Source organism: Syngnathus acus, chromosome 9 (assembly GCF_901709675.1).
Source record: "Syngnathus acus chromosome 9, fSynAcu1.2, whole genome shotgun sequence".
Taxonomy (NCBI): Eukaryota; Metazoa; Chordata; class Actinopteri; order Syngnathiformes; family Syngnathidae; genus Syngnathus; species Syngnathus acus.
The window spans coordinates 3557789-3572800 of NC_051094.1; the positions used below are offsets into that span (position 1 = coordinate 3557789).

At 46.4% G+C, this 15012-nt stretch overlaps 2 protein-coding genes across 2 annotated transcripts in view; one reads left to right on the plus strand and one right to left on the minus strand.

Annotated features, from left to right (window-relative positions):
* LOC119127193 overlaps nt 1-15012 on the minus strand; it is a 665522-nt gene that overhangs the window by 543983 nt on the left and 106527 nt on the right. The gene's annotated exons all lie outside the window — the stretch shown is intronic.
* The window catches only part of antxr2a (ANTXR cell adhesion molecule 2a), a 34653-nt gene that overhangs the window by 9371 nt on the left and 10270 nt on the right, over nt 1-15012 (plus strand). The window contains exons 11-16 of the mRNA XM_037259060.1: nt 4500-4578; nt 5010-5105; nt 8364-8414; nt 8525-8614; nt 9509-9679; nt 9756-9836. Coding sequence (XP_037114955.1) covers nt 4500-4578; nt 5010-5105; nt 8364-8414; nt 8525-8614; nt 9509-9679; nt 9756-9836 — 568 coding nt within the window. The remainder of the gene's footprint in view (nt 1-4499; nt 4579-5009; nt 5106-8363; nt 8415-8524; nt 8615-9508; nt 9680-9755; nt 9837-15012) is intronic.

Sequence of the window (15012 nt, forward strand, 5' to 3'; positions counted from 1 at the left end):
GAGAAAAATGATTGGATAAAAGGGATTTAAAGCCGTCATCAGATTTGATATGTGGTTAGAGCACGTTACCCTTTTAATTGGAATATTGTATTTGATCTGAACAGGGAACCAAAACAACTTCATTGTGACATTTATTAGGACACATTTATGACTCTTGCTGATAAATTCACCATAATAATGATGCTGATCATAATAATACAGGGATCAGAATTTTATGTTGCTCTGCGGGTCCCCAACATTTTCGGACCAACATAACGAGACAAGTGCCAATTTTTTGAGAACGTAATTCATTCTAAAACAAAACACATTGACACATATTTTACGTTTTCTTGAAGGTGCACCGCAGAGGTCGCGGGCCAATAAAGTGGCAACAATCATTTGCCGCCAACACGCATGCGCTTCTCCCCGGTCACTGGCTAAAGATGCCGTACAGCTTCTTTTCCTGGCGCGCAGACATCTGGAAAGCCGCTCGCTCGCCGCTTAATTAACACTGGGCGGCCCCATTAAGACGCTAACTAGTCAGGGCGGCTGGCACTGAACACATCCGCTGGTAGGGCTTGGGAGACAGATGCCGCTGCATTCTCTACATTAGCTTGTTAGCACTACAGATGCTAACCGGCGCATCGATCACATCGCCCGTCGCCTTATCTACGGATGAGGCAAACACAGGCAACCCTGAAGCTATGTGACGATGCAGAAAACCTGAAAGACGATGCCAGTCGATTGTTTGCGTGACAGCAAAGCTTTACGCTGAGGCAAATGAGTATGTGGCTGAGCTAACTAGTTTTATTTTTTCAGAAAGTTACAAGATGCCAACCCTTCTCCTGGCATCTTTTTTTTTTTTAACCCCAATAATTTAATAAGTCAATGCTCTGACAATCCCGCGGAACTTCCTGCCTTGGCGCCCGTGCTTGCGCCGCCGCCCATCTGTCAGCCGGCGGCGCCGTTGCCCGTAAACGTCGATTTGGGTCATGTGAAGGAATAGGCCATTTGTGGCCGCCCTTTTTCCTGGCGTACTGGGAAAGGGGTTCATCTGCTCGGACAGCTGGGGCAGCGGTCCCCGAACACAGGCACCTGCTCCCCGTCCCCAAACCTGCGGCGGGAGGGAGGGTCCTCTCGTAAAGATAACAGAGGGGCTCCGTCGACACCTAGCACATAGGATGCTAACGCTAAAGCTCGTCAATTATTAAGACTGCCGGCTTTGGGCCAGCGGACAGCTGCTCCCATCTGCATTTCCTGTCCATGTGCACGTTCCTTTGTTGTCACGGCAACTTCATTCCAAGCCCCCGCGCTGTGCAACTACAACTTGTTCTCAGGATTTAGCCGTCAGTGTTGTCGTTTTTCTCTACATATGTAACTTCTGCTCTCGGCTCCAAAGTCGTTTGTGTCAGATAAAACTGTACAGATACATTTATCGTCAATGCGTTGATCACGTAGCTCTTTCTGGTTCCAAATGACACAGCGAGCCGACAGTACAGATTTATGCTACATAGTAGCGTCATCCGGAGCCAATGGCCTCGTTTGTGTCGTTTTTGAAACGGAGGCACTCCAAGTGCATGTAAGACACTGGCGAACGCCGTACCATCTGTCGGGAGTCCAAAGCGCACGTCCGTCAATCGGGAACATTCTGCAAGTTCTCCCAGCTGTCAGCAGAAGTCTCCGCCGAGTGACGCCTGCCGACGGCTCTCGCATATGCTCCTCCGTCAATTATTCAGCCTCCTCCATTTTGCCGTCTTTACGGGAAACTTTGGAAAACCATTAGCGTGTTCACGATCCCTCGCCGACCGTGTTGTCCAGATGGACATCGTCTCTTTCTTTCTTGACGGATCCCTCGACGGACTGACTTGCTCGCCGTCGCTTCAAAACGCAACCTTGCAGCTGTTGTCTGATTTTAAAAAAAGATACCCAAAGAAAACTTTGAGGCATTGCGCTTATGTCGTGTCAAAGCCTGCCGAAAGAGTCCATATTTAACCTCATTAAAATTGACTCGAGTTCAAACGGTCCCCATTAAAGCTCACCTAAATCAGCTCAAAGTTTGTAATCACGTGCAAAGCCCAAATTTGTATCAAAGCTCACTGAACAAAGTGCGGCAAAATTCCAAACAAAATGGGCTTGGATCAGACGGTCCACACTAAAGCTCAGAGAAATAAAAAGTCTCATGGAATTGGAAAACATTTGACATTAAAGCTGACTGAAATCGGAAGCAGATTGTATCGAAGATCACCAAGACTCGAGCGGCCCGGATCAAAGCTCTCAGAACTCAAAATACATTCATTCTATAATTTGTAACTCTTGTCCCACAAACGCCACTTTTTTTTTTTTTTATTATTAAATACATTGATCTACTTGCAGTCAAGTCAATAACATATTTTTTTGTTTTTTTTCTGGGGAAACAAATGAACCCATTTGTTAAGCTTGTCCAAATATTAAAAGTGATATCTTTTAGATTTCATCTCACAAGATGGAAGGAAGAATATGGTTGTGGGTGATGCTCGCGTTTAGGATGTCCAGCTGTGATGGGAGGGGGAGGTGGAGGGGGGTGCCCGCCACCGCTCATCAGTGTTTCTCGCATGGGAGCCCTCCTGCCTGATTAATAACCTGCCCGCTATTATCAGCCATTCGGCTTCAATTGGCCAAATGAGCTTCTGCTGTCACGTCCGACACGGAGAGCTCGCGTTTGCTTTGCACGCCACAAAGGGACGAACGGCCTCCGCACCCTTGCGGCTGCAAAGGCCAGCAGAGCAACTTTTATCCTCGGTTGTCTTTTTTTTTTTTTCTTTTTTTTTTTTTTTGATGTAAGAAGACGGTAAAATAAAAAGAAAATACATCATTATTTCAATATTTATTAATTATATTAAAAGAAATTGGAGATTTTTTTTGATAGGTCAATTGGACATACAACTAATAGGAAGTGTTTAAAAAAGAAACTGAATAAGTATATATACGTATATATAAAAAAATACTTTAAATAATTTCCCCTCAACTAAACAAAATCAAACCCTAACCTTTTTTTCAATCATTTTACGCTTTAAAACAAATGAAGTTGATCCACATTGGCTTCCACATTAAATGCCTGATACTTTATGGTTTACAAATTAAATGCTAATAAAAAAAACATATATATCGACGTCCATGTTATCCTGTTTTTGTTTTCAAAACATTTGTTAAAATTCCCAAACCTCAATTTCAAAATGTTATTTTTTTTCCCCCAATATTCTGAAATATTGAACCAGTTCATATGCCATACTTTAAATGGATGGTTGTACATGAGCTAGACAGCATGAAAAAAAAAATGAATAAAAAAATAACCCAAAAATGTTACCATTGTAAATAAATAAAAACTATGAATATAAATAAGTCTAATAAAAAAATCCCATTATTACATTTTTCAAAGCAGTTAGCTAGTCATTAAATGTATACAACATTTACGTGTATAAAGTGAGAGCAAATTGTGCTCAGGTGTAATATTGACAACGGACAGTGATGCTGCTGCTGCCAAAGCTTTTTAACCTTATTGAGACGCGTGGCATTTACTTTGCTCAGATATGTCACTTGATTTGCATCGCCAAGTGCGTGAAAAAAAGACTCCGGGCCTTGACGTGGTGCGAGGCACAAGTTGAGGGTGCGTGGCGTAATGGCCCTCAATTAAAACCCTAATGATGAACGGCACCGCAATTTCCATATGCCCATTACGGCTCGTCCAATTACGGCCACCTTAATGAGAACTGCGCATCGCTCGGAAACGCCTCAAATCCTCCGCCTGACAAAAAAAGAAAGAATGCGAAGGAGAAAGAAGGTGCGCCTTCGGGCGGCTCGGCTCGGCCCGGCCCGGCCCGCCCGGCGTGCCGAATACTAACGAGGAGAGGTCTCTTTGCTTTTGGATTTGGCCTGAGGCGGCCAATCCTCCTGTGGATCCCAACAGATGAGCGAGCAGACCGTGTGTCCATTACGCCCCCCCGTCAATATTCCCATGCCTTGGCACCTTGCCCTTATTTACCCGCTAAATATTTAAGCAGAGCTTGGCATGCACCCCCCCACCGGCGCGTCCCAATGCACTCTGATAGTGATGGTTTTTTTTTTCTCAACTTGTTGACACCTCCCCTCTTGCTCAATACTTGAGTCTTAACAAAAAAATCCAATTTCCATGACGTTATTGCAGATCTTTCAGCAATCCTTTGAATGTTTTTGACAATAAGCCCCGTCCAGGAAAGTCTGAATTTGAATTTGGAGCGTCTTCAGTGGAGTGCCACGTTTTGCCACAACATCGACATACAATTTTTTTCTCTTTGTTTTCTTTCTGTTGCTGGAAAAAATGTCAAATGGATTTAAATTCTGAAGTCTATTTCTTATTGCTACTCTTTCCGCCCTTACTTTGAAAAAGCAGTAAAACAAACGCACATGCTGGAATGAGGACACTATGGTCAGATGGTGCTGGAAAAAAAAGTGAAATGTTTTTTGTTTTGTTTTTTTGAAGCATGCAATCATTTGTGTGTTGCCAGGAGCATGGACGTGCTCATCAGCCTGAACGACGGCAAGTCGTTCATTTCCAGCTCGTACACCATCACCGCCTCCACTTGTGTGAGTCAATGCAACACAACATGAAACTTTCAAACAGACGGATTATCATTTTGGAGTAAACAAATAATAATTCACACTCAAGTCAAATCTAGCTAAAAATGTCAATTTATCGGGGCAAACTGAATACATTTGCTGTTATCTTGTTCCAAGCTTAATGATGACTTAACTGCTCGTCGCCCCCTGGTGGTTGGCTGACCTACATTAACTATCCAGCAGAGCCTGCGTCTTTCCAGTCACAGTAAAAGCAGGTTGATTTCATCAAGGCTCCCAAAATGGTGGTCACGTATCAAAATATTTATGCAGCTAGCACGCTTTCTGTGCAGTCGGAACACAACCCAAAACATTTCAAGCGAACGCGCTGTCACGTTTTTTTGTGTGTGTCTTTTATGACACCTGAAAGTATCAATGAACAAATTGTGACATGTTTGCAGTCCAACGGTCTGGTGGTGGCCATCGTGTTCCTGGTGCTTGTGGCTCTGGTGGCTCTGGCCCTCTTCTGGTGGTTCTGGCCCCTCTGCTGCACTGTGGTGAGTCTGGCGAAGCCTTCATGCCACAAGCGCGTCCATCTCTGTTCTGCCGGGTCACAGCCGTCCCAGTATTCAGCGTTTTGCACAGAAAGAGACAACTGCTTTTTTTCCTAATTTTTTTTTTTCTAGGTCATCTCACTGACGGCCTTTTTTTTAGAGATTCTTTTGTTTCCGATTTCTTCACATTGTGAGCGAAACGCTGCGAATGACGGGATTAGCAAACACTAATAACAGGACAGCGTAGCTCGCGGCGGCCGCAAATCCGACAAAAAGCGCCGCCAATCTCCGCGCTTATTATTAATCGCGTCGGTCCCCTAGGTAGCGCCGTACCGCCGATGTCTCGCAAGCAAAAGATTTTGTTCACCTGCACGCAATCTGTCGCAGGCGACCCGCTGCCATTTTCTGCTTGCCGTCACCGCTTCCCGTTTGAGCTTCTTTGTGTGCCGTCGCTAGGCGACGTTAGCGGCCAGCCGGCCGGCCATTTTGGACCGCTTTGAAGTGGTTATTGTGCGCGACTTGCGCCTCAGCCAATCGGCTCTCTCGCTGGGGCGAAAGCTCAATTTGGGTCGCAAAGGATTAACGCGGCTCACCGTTTTGTCTTGGACAAAAAACATGTTGGCAGATTTCTTACATTCCAGGTAGCATCGAAGGCGGGATGAGCACTTTTGGTTGATGATGTCTTGAAAGTTGATCAATTGCCACTCGTGTCTTTTTGACGCCTCACTGCAAACTACAAGTGGTTGCTTGGTGGCCCTTCCCAACCCTGCTAGCCCGTACCAAAGTTAGATGTCGCCGCCACTGCTCTCCTCACTCGTGGCGCTTTAATTGATGTGCAAGCGCGGCCTCCTCCATTGTTCTCTCTGAGAGCGGCTTGCACTTTTTGTGTGAGAGTAAACTCGCCGTACCCTCGGGCCCTTTGGAAAACACTCGCAGCCACTTTAGAAAAATCCACAACAGATTAGGTGGGACGGGGCCAGGGGAGGGCACAGATGGCGCTCTTTTTGCTCCCGCGTGTCTGCTTTATTTTTATTTTTTTCCTGGCCACCGACGCAAAGCCCCTTCACCAGAAATGATGGACGTCACCTGGCGTGGCGGGAACCTGCGGGGACGGCGTCCAGCATGAGACGTGAGCATATTTTGGAGCGGCAACAAAGGCATTAAAATGTAAACCCCGCGCAGCATGTCTGGCCGCCGCCGTGTTTGTCTTGGTGCGGGGAGCTGCTGTCGCCTCGCACCCGGGGAACGCCGCACAAGAGCACGGCCATGTGTGCCTTGTTAATATTTAAACCCCCTCCCCTCCTCTTTTGTACCGCTCGCTAGTCTGCCAAGCCGCGGCGAGGCGCAAAATCCCGGCTCGCCGCCGAGCCAGCAGAGGGGTCAGGCGCGCGAGCAGTAATTTGCTTTTGTTTGTCGTTTATTTGGGCAAAATGGCGGCGGAATCAAAGGCTCAGTCCCTTTTTGGAATTGTTTGAGGACTTGATAACCGTATTGCGGCGCGCCATTAGTATGGGTTGCTGCCGCGTGCGCCTTTTGCAATGAATCACCCGTGGATGCTCATTTCTGTTAGCACTTGTGACGTTTTATGCCATATGTTAGCACTAAGCTAGTATACTTTTGCTCGACGAAATGAGGGTTAGTTGTGGAGGTGCACCGATTAGTCGGCAGCGATTCGATAATAGTTTTATGATTGATCATGTGTTAGTGCTCGCCAAGTTTGCAGGTATGATTGTAGATCCTAAAATGTTGGGCATTGTCCAAATCTATATGAACTCCGTCGTTCAACAGGATGTCAAATGTGTGGGCATGTATTTTTTTTCCGACACATGATGATTTATGCCGAACTGCCACAATGTGGAAAAAAAACATGTGTCTGTGTATATACACGGCTTGGTTTTTGGAGACCTTTGCAATTTTGAGAATTGATTTTGTGCGCGTGTCTCGTCTTTGTGTTGGATGTGAACTGGATGTCGCATCTGTTCAGCAGGTAGAGCCGGGACAAAGTCCCCTCTACTCTATTTAGCCCACAATATGTCCCGAAAATCTGCTTGTGTAATTACTCGGGAGGAGCTAATGCGGCCAGCGTACGGCGGCGGTGGGAACGACGCCGGGCAGCGTATGGAGAGGTCACAGGATTTGCTGATGAGCGTGTCAAAGAGAAATTCATTAAGCCTAATTGATGACTTTCGTTCATTATGCTAATGAGCGCGCCGGGCCTGCGTTTGAAACGCAAAGCAGGAAACAGCTGTTAGCGTCCTTGCTAACTCTGTCATTTGTAGGTTTCCGATGAAGGCCATGGTAGGGTTTCTAGGTAAGGCTTTCAAATTTGGGTTTTAAGCAAAACTTGACCGTTCAAGAAAGCCCATGTGAGATTTTGTTGAGCGCTTATAAGTTTGACTTTCAAGTCACATATAGTCAGCGTTGCCCTTTCAGATTAGGGCCATAATTCGGGTTTGCAAGAGTAGGGTTTCAAACCTTGGCTAGAGGAATGTCAAAGAGGAGTTAATGAAAGCTAATGTTTTTTTTTTTCTTCATGCATCTGCTCATGAAAATGCAACATAAAAAGCAGCTGTAGTTGGTGTCAATTCCTTCCCACCACGCAAGAAATTCATCTGCTAAATGCCCCACATTGGGACAAAAGGTCCGCCTTGCTCTTTACGGCTTCGCTGATTAAATGGAGCGTGCTGTCAGAGTGCCCAACTTACAGAACTGGGGGGGTGGGGGGTTGAGGGGCACCTCCAGCTCACCAGGGGGCAGCGTTTGAGCTTCTTCCCTCAGAGGGCGTCAAGTCGCGCAGGTTTCAGCCAATACGTACAAAAAAACAGGAGCTCCTTCTCTTCTTCCTCCTCTTCCTCCTCAGATGGATAGATAGATGGATAGATGGATAGATGGATAAATGGATGGATGGATGGATGGATACTTTGCCGGGGGGGAATTCAGTTCAATTTCCTCCTCCTCCTCTCAGTCTCCCGTCTTATTGGAGTTAATTAACTCGCCAGGTCCCGGGTTGGCTCGGGTGCGCTGAACCTCGTGCAATTAATTCAAGACGCATCCCACCCTGTCAACAAGTTGACTGTTCATTTTTCACGAGGGAGGGGGAGGGGGCTCATGTTGCAAAACAGGAACACTCACCAGAGTCAGCGGGTTGCGTAGAGTTTTTTCTTTTTTTGACTGGGTGGCCCGTCAGCCGTCAAGCTCTTGTCACATTTTCTCCTGACGGACATTCTGCTGACGTTTTTTTTTCTCTTCCTGTTTGTCCAGGTCATCAAAGACCCCCCGCCACAGCCACCCCCGTCAAGACCGCCGCCACCTGTGAGTACGCTTTTGAATCAGGCTTCCGGCTTCAAAATGGCCCAGGCTTCAGAGCTTTTGAAGGCTGTGATGAGGCCTGGAACAGCCACGCTAACGTCTCTCCGTTGCAGGAGCCCGAGCCGATCGGTAAGAAGAAATGGCCCACCGTGGATGCCTCCTACTACGGAGGAAGAGGAGCTGGAGGCATCAAACGCATGGAGGTCAAAGAGCACACACAACACACACACACATGCACACACATCCCTCTTTTTTCCTCATCTCTCTAGTTTCATCCACCTCTTTGTTCTCCTCTTTCTTCTCCTTTTCTAAACCTCTTTGGTCTTTTTTCTCTCCAAACTTCTCATCTTCAACCTTCTCCTCATCGTGTTCTTCCTCTTCTCCTCATCTCTCTTTCTCCCATCAAGCAACCAATCCCACATTAGTTTTACCTTCTTCTAAAAGTCACACGAGCGCGTTGTCGTGTAAACGCGAAGCGGGTCAACAGGGAAGCGCTTACGCTGCTTTTATTGCGACGTGGCCGTCCATCATTCCGTCGGTCAATCCGAGCCTCGACAGCTCTGACGCGACAGGCTGTCCTTCGTCGTCCCGTCGCGATGCCGTCACGTCGTCTCGGCTGTCAACGTGTCCGCCGTCCTCACCGTTGCCCCCCCCCCCCACGCTTCTTTTCCTCGTCCTCCTCCTGCACATCATCTGTAAGTCATCACGGGGATTTCCCAGCATCCTCTGGGAGCACTCTTTGCTCCCTTCCCTTGAGAGGACGTGCGATGCCGCGCCTTTGGTCTTCGCGTAGCTGTTTGATGAGCCTTGTCAGGCCACATCCTCGCTTCTACGGTCGAGGAAGCAAAGTCTCCGACATCTACTGTACCTTCGACAGGACTCGTTCTCATAAAGATGCCAAAGTTGCACACAAAGACGCAATTTCTTGCACATGCAACGTTTCATTCCACTATTTATTGCAACCACAAAATATTTTCTCACAAGAAGGCAGGGAAATGTTATTATGAACAGCGTCGTTGACGCCAAGCGTCATTAGCGTCATTCTGTGTTTGGCTACTTAAGCCAAACACAAAAACTGATGTCTTTGATCCGCACAGGTGCGCTGGGGCGAGAAGGGCTCCACCGAAGAGGGCGCCCGTCTGGAGAAGGCCAAGAACGCGGTAGTGTCCATGCCCGAGGAGGCCGAGGAGCCCATGGTGAAACGGGCCGGGCCCGCCGCCGCCTCCCCCCGCCGCCGCTCGGACAACAAGTGGTACACCCCCATCAAGGTGAGGCGTCTTTTGGTCTGCTTTGGATTCAGCTTTGGAACGCGACTGCGAGACTTAAGCACCGCATGTCCATCAGGGTCGTCTGGACGCTTTGTGGGCCTTGATGCGACGGCAGTACGATCGCGTTTCCCTCATGAGGCCCACGTCTGCTGAGAAGGTAAAAAAAAAAAAGAGTTTTTGTTAGTCAGTGTTGATTTTCCGCATTATGCCTTGAAAGGCTGATGTTACTGACAGGTTAGACCTCAAACAGCCTGTGAGGATCATTTCTATCCATGATCCATAATCCCATTCGTACTGGCAAGTCTAAGCAAAAAGGCTCCCGCTCGCTTCATTCGCATGAGGCTCGCCAAAATCTTCCATCAAATTAACGGGAGGTCGGGAAGGGACCTCTGGATACTCATCCTGGACCTTTACCTTGCGATTCAAATGGGAAAGCAACAGGTCACCAAATTGAAGGAAGTGCCTCAAGGAGCCTCCCAGCAGATGCAGCACTCAGCTGTGGGCGCTTGCCCCTTTTAGCTATTTTACTTCAAATGCCCTTTTTTTCTTTTTTTTCTTTCTCACCTGTCGCGATCAAAGCGCCGGGAGTCGGCGGCGATGGCCGACAACAACCCTCTCGGGCCATGATTATTTGAACAAGATTAGCCGGGCGCTCGCTCAGATCGGAGGAAGTAGACGCCTCGCATGGGCTCTGCCGCTGGTCGGGGCGCTTCGAGCGCTTGCCAGCCGGTACACCCACGAAAGAAAGGGCATAAGAAGAAAGAGTTCTTTCTTTCCTTCACCCACTGAGAATCGATTAGGAATCACATCGATGAGCGGTATTGATAATAGAAAGTCGACTTTTTTGGACGCGGGTCGTCATTTTCCAACTGCTCCCAAGTTTTTGGCGGAAAAGCAGATCATTTGGTTTAGCGCCAGCTGTCAAAGGCGGGAGGGACTGTGAGGTGGCTTTTGATGGCCAACAGGAACCCCCCTGGCTCATGAATGTTTCAACAAATGTTTCCCGGGCTTTTCGTACAGGTGTAAGGATGCAGGTCGTCAGTGACATCTGTTCGGCACGGGTCACCGGCCTCCAACCGCTCCGTTATGCACCCCCCCACCACACAGACACACACAAACCCACGCACGCACAGAGGTGTCCAATTCCGTGCCGCCGCCCTAAGCCACTGTTGCATTTTCCAGCAGATGCAGACAGGCGAGACGGGAAATGAGAGGGAAACTGTTTTTTTCTTTTGTTTTTGTTTTTTTTCCGGGGGTCTCACATTTAGCGCCCGAGGGCCTTCGACACCAAAGGTAGGCGGTGGCGGCGGGGCGGGGGGCGGCCACAGCTGCAGTGCCGAACTCGCCCCGGGCGCAAATAAAGAGATCTGATGCGTTTTGACTGTGTTGTCGGGCGAGTGCTGGGAACCGGGGAGGCACTTCTGAGCCAGCTTGGCGCTCGCAACATCTGCCGCCAAGTTTTTCCCGGGATCGGCTAGGGACGGCAGGTAGAGCAAGATGGCGGGATTGGGGGAGGAGGGAGGGGCTTATTCTGGCAGCCCTTAGCAGCTGTGTGTTTAAAGATAGCGGCTATAGAGCGAACCAACCCTCCCTCGACGCCGTCCGACAGGAAGCCGAGCGCGAGTAGGCGAGCTGCGACCAAACAGGCGGTGCACTTGTTCTGCTAGTGCGTTTGTGTGCGTGTGTGTGTGTGTGTGTGTGTGTGTGTGGGCTTCCAGTTGGATTCCCATTTGTTCCTCTCTCTTCGCATCTGTTCCTCACCAGGGGGACGAGTGGGCTGAGTGCTGGTGGAGGTTAACAGTACGAGCCGCCGGACCTCCACGCTGATAAAATATCGTTTTGGTGTGTGCTCGCGTATGGGTCTGTACGTGGGAAATCTCTTTATGTAATTGGCCTTTTTTTTAATTTTCTTTTTTTTTTTTATGAAAAAGTAATCATCAGGTCTCGTTTTCTTTCTTGAAATAATTTTGTATTGTTTGTGATTGCTCTGCTGGTGTGGCTCCTTGGTGAAGTTGATATTAATAGTTTCAACCATTTTTGACAGATTACAAACTCAAAATGCGTTCAAACCCATCTTAAAACTTTCCTGATATTTTGATCCTTTGGAGCAGAAGACCATAAGTTTAACTTCCAAAATGTCGGGGAAAGCCAACTAGAAATTTCGGGAAGTGTTTATCAGATGCAGGTGTTTGCTGATTATCTTGATTCGGCCGTTCAGGTTATAGGTCACATTCTGGAAAGTTTTGCAATGAATTATCTGTCCATTTGAAACTGGCCGCACAGACTTTCCCACAGACTGTAAACAGGTCGAGCTGTATGTTGGCAGCCATGTTTACAATCAAGCTAAGACAATAATCCCTAACGCGGCCCACTAGACAGCTCCAAGACTTTTCTCATGTTCAGACTTCTGTTCTCTCCCAGAAAATATGTCCCGTGTCACGGCCGAGGACAAGCTGTTGCTGGGATTTTGTCATCTGTTAGCGACTTTCAAGTCTGGAGGATTGAAATATGTAAATAAGCGTGTACCGACATGGGCATGGTGATCAAGACATCTTGTTGCCCTCATTAACATAAACTCAGAGTTCATTAAATAGTATACGTATGTGCTGTATATGAAATAGGAATTGATCATTTATCACCACCATGATTTTTTTTTTTATTGAATCGTTCACGAATGAGTTACATTGTGAAATGTGTAATCATTTCATTATTTAATCCGATAAATAAGTATGCCGCTGAATAAGGTCACAGTCAAGGCCGTGGTTCTAATCTAGGCCCTTGTCTCAGAGCGACTGCTTCGGCCCTTTAATAGAACCTAGCCCATACCTAGGCCTTGGTCCCGGTTGAGGTTAAGACCTTTAGTTTTAGAGCACAAACTGCAGCCGAATCGGCCAACACGGGTTAATTAACGGCCATGGCATACATAAAAAGGTGTTTTAGCTCAAATGGAAGGTCTGTCGGTTGTTTTCATGAATGAAAAGAAAAAACACGTTTGCGGAATGATTTCATTTTGAAGTATCGGATCCACCTTGTACGCCAACACCCAATTTCCTGTCTGAGTCGTGTTATTTCTTCAGCTTCATGAGAATACCCTTGCGGTGTCCGGAAAAGATAGAAGGCTTGCTACGGAGCTGAGGGTTATAGACCGGAAAGTTTCCAGAGCACGCGAATCCATGGGATCAGATTGTCGTGTCTATGTCTTGAAACATTGCTCAACACTTGTGATGACGTTGTTTTTACATTTTCCACCTCTCAGGCTTGGTCTGTGGTCTCCCGACACTTTTATTAGCTGCTTCACTGCAGTTTAGTAGCAATTAGCTCCGTTAATTATAAGATGTCACGCTCTCTGATCCGTAGGTGCGTCATTAGCTTGCTTGTTTACTCTCCATTAAAAGTCTTTTATGGGGAAATTAGTGCTGCGTGCACTAAACACCTCTTTGCTGCCACCACGGCTTGTGTTTTTGTTGTTCATCAACTCTTTCTTAGAACATAAATTAGCGCCCCATTAGCATATTGTATCCTCACACGTGTAGCTAGCTAGCTAAAGACGTCGGTGAAACCTTTTAAGATGTGTCATCTGTAACAATAGCACCTTTTTTTAGACAAAAGGCGCGAAAGGACATCTGTTAGCGCTAACGGTAGCCAGCAAATGCATTTAGAGTTGAGATCATTTACATGCAGGCGTTAAGGTGCTGCTAGCGCTTCTAATGTTCACTAAGCTAATATTAAGTGTGCTTTTGTTAGCTGTTTGGGTCAAAGCACGTAATTAGCTGTGAAATTGCGATTGCAGTACAACACATTGTGGAATTCACAAATGGATACACCAGGATATTACTTTCCTACAATGATCTTTTCATGTCTAACAGAATTCAGATTTCAACCATTGATTCTTGTCTAGCCCCATACAAAAATGTCTTGTTTCATCACCCGCTCAGTATTTCTTGTGTATTATATGAATGCAGTGGAGGCCTAACGGGAGATTGGGATCCTGCCAATACCCGTTACAAATGTGTCTTAAAGAAAAATTCTTCAACAAGCGAGTATAAATCGCCAGAGTGCCTTCCATTGAAATTGTCAGTGCCCCCCAGAAATTTGAAAATACAAAAACGTGTTGTTGAATTCTCTTTGTTTTTTTCTTTCATTAATATTTTTATTGTTAAATTGTTTTGTATGACGTATGTATTTACATTAGTTCTCCTGAAAGTTGCTGTAAACAAAACTAATTGCTAATTGAGAAGGATCTGAAAACGTGAGCGTTCACTGCGGCTCTCGTCGCCACCCAATGCAGCTTGACCGAGTAGCCGTATCGAGGGTTAGGGTGCTAGGATTGCTAGCGGTGCGGCCAGCCCTGGGCTTCATTAGTTCTATCAGCGCACGTCCTTGTTAGCGCTAACAAGTAGCCAGATGACAGCTCCGTTCCGTCGCCCCCACCCCCCCCGGCCTGTGCTGTGACAGCTTTCACTGCAGCGGAAAAACCAAGCGACCGTTTACGAGCGCCGACCGCTCTCTCTTAACCAGATGACTTCTTTTTACATGAAGCCAGCAAAAGTAGGGCAGATGTCTGTGTGACTGGTTGTAAATTTGATAATGACCGCCATGTTAATCCTACCCCCCCAACCCCTCTACCTCCCCTCTTGCTCCGGACCTGGCTGGTAACCGGATTAACCTCATAAAGCAGGAAGCTTTTTGTTACTGCTGACTGCCGATTGGATGACGGGACAATGCTTAGTGTAGCAAATTGAAATATTACAGCTAAAGCAAAAGACAAAATGATAGCACCCAGATTAATTAGTGCTAATGGCAGCTACAGGTTTGTAATTTGTAATCCGGTAAGAACAAGCTAACTATGAGTTGCAATCCTGTTTCATAGCAGGTTGCTTTTGTGAATGTTAGCGCCCATGTGAATTAGCCCAAATGCTAGCAGCTACGTATTTTATACCAAATCAACGGGCCGCTAAGACTAGGCCGGTTATGAGTTGCAATGGTGCATTTTTACAGGCAGGAATTCTAATTAGTGAAATAAAAACTTGAAAAGTTTAAGTCATAAATTTTAAAGATTATTTTACAGCAAATGAAATTGTTAATAAAATACAATGAAATGAAAACATTTCAAATCCAATGTTCAGTTCTATATTCTAGATGAGAATATTTAAGAATGAAATAAATTGAGATTAAATTAGAATGCTAGAATTCAGATATAATGAACTTTAAAATGTAATTCATTTAGAAAAAAGAATGGAATGAAATTCTAAATAACACTAAATTCATTTTAAAACAAACTAAAAATGTAGTTGAAATGAATATAAATTAAATTAGAATTGCATCAAAATCAA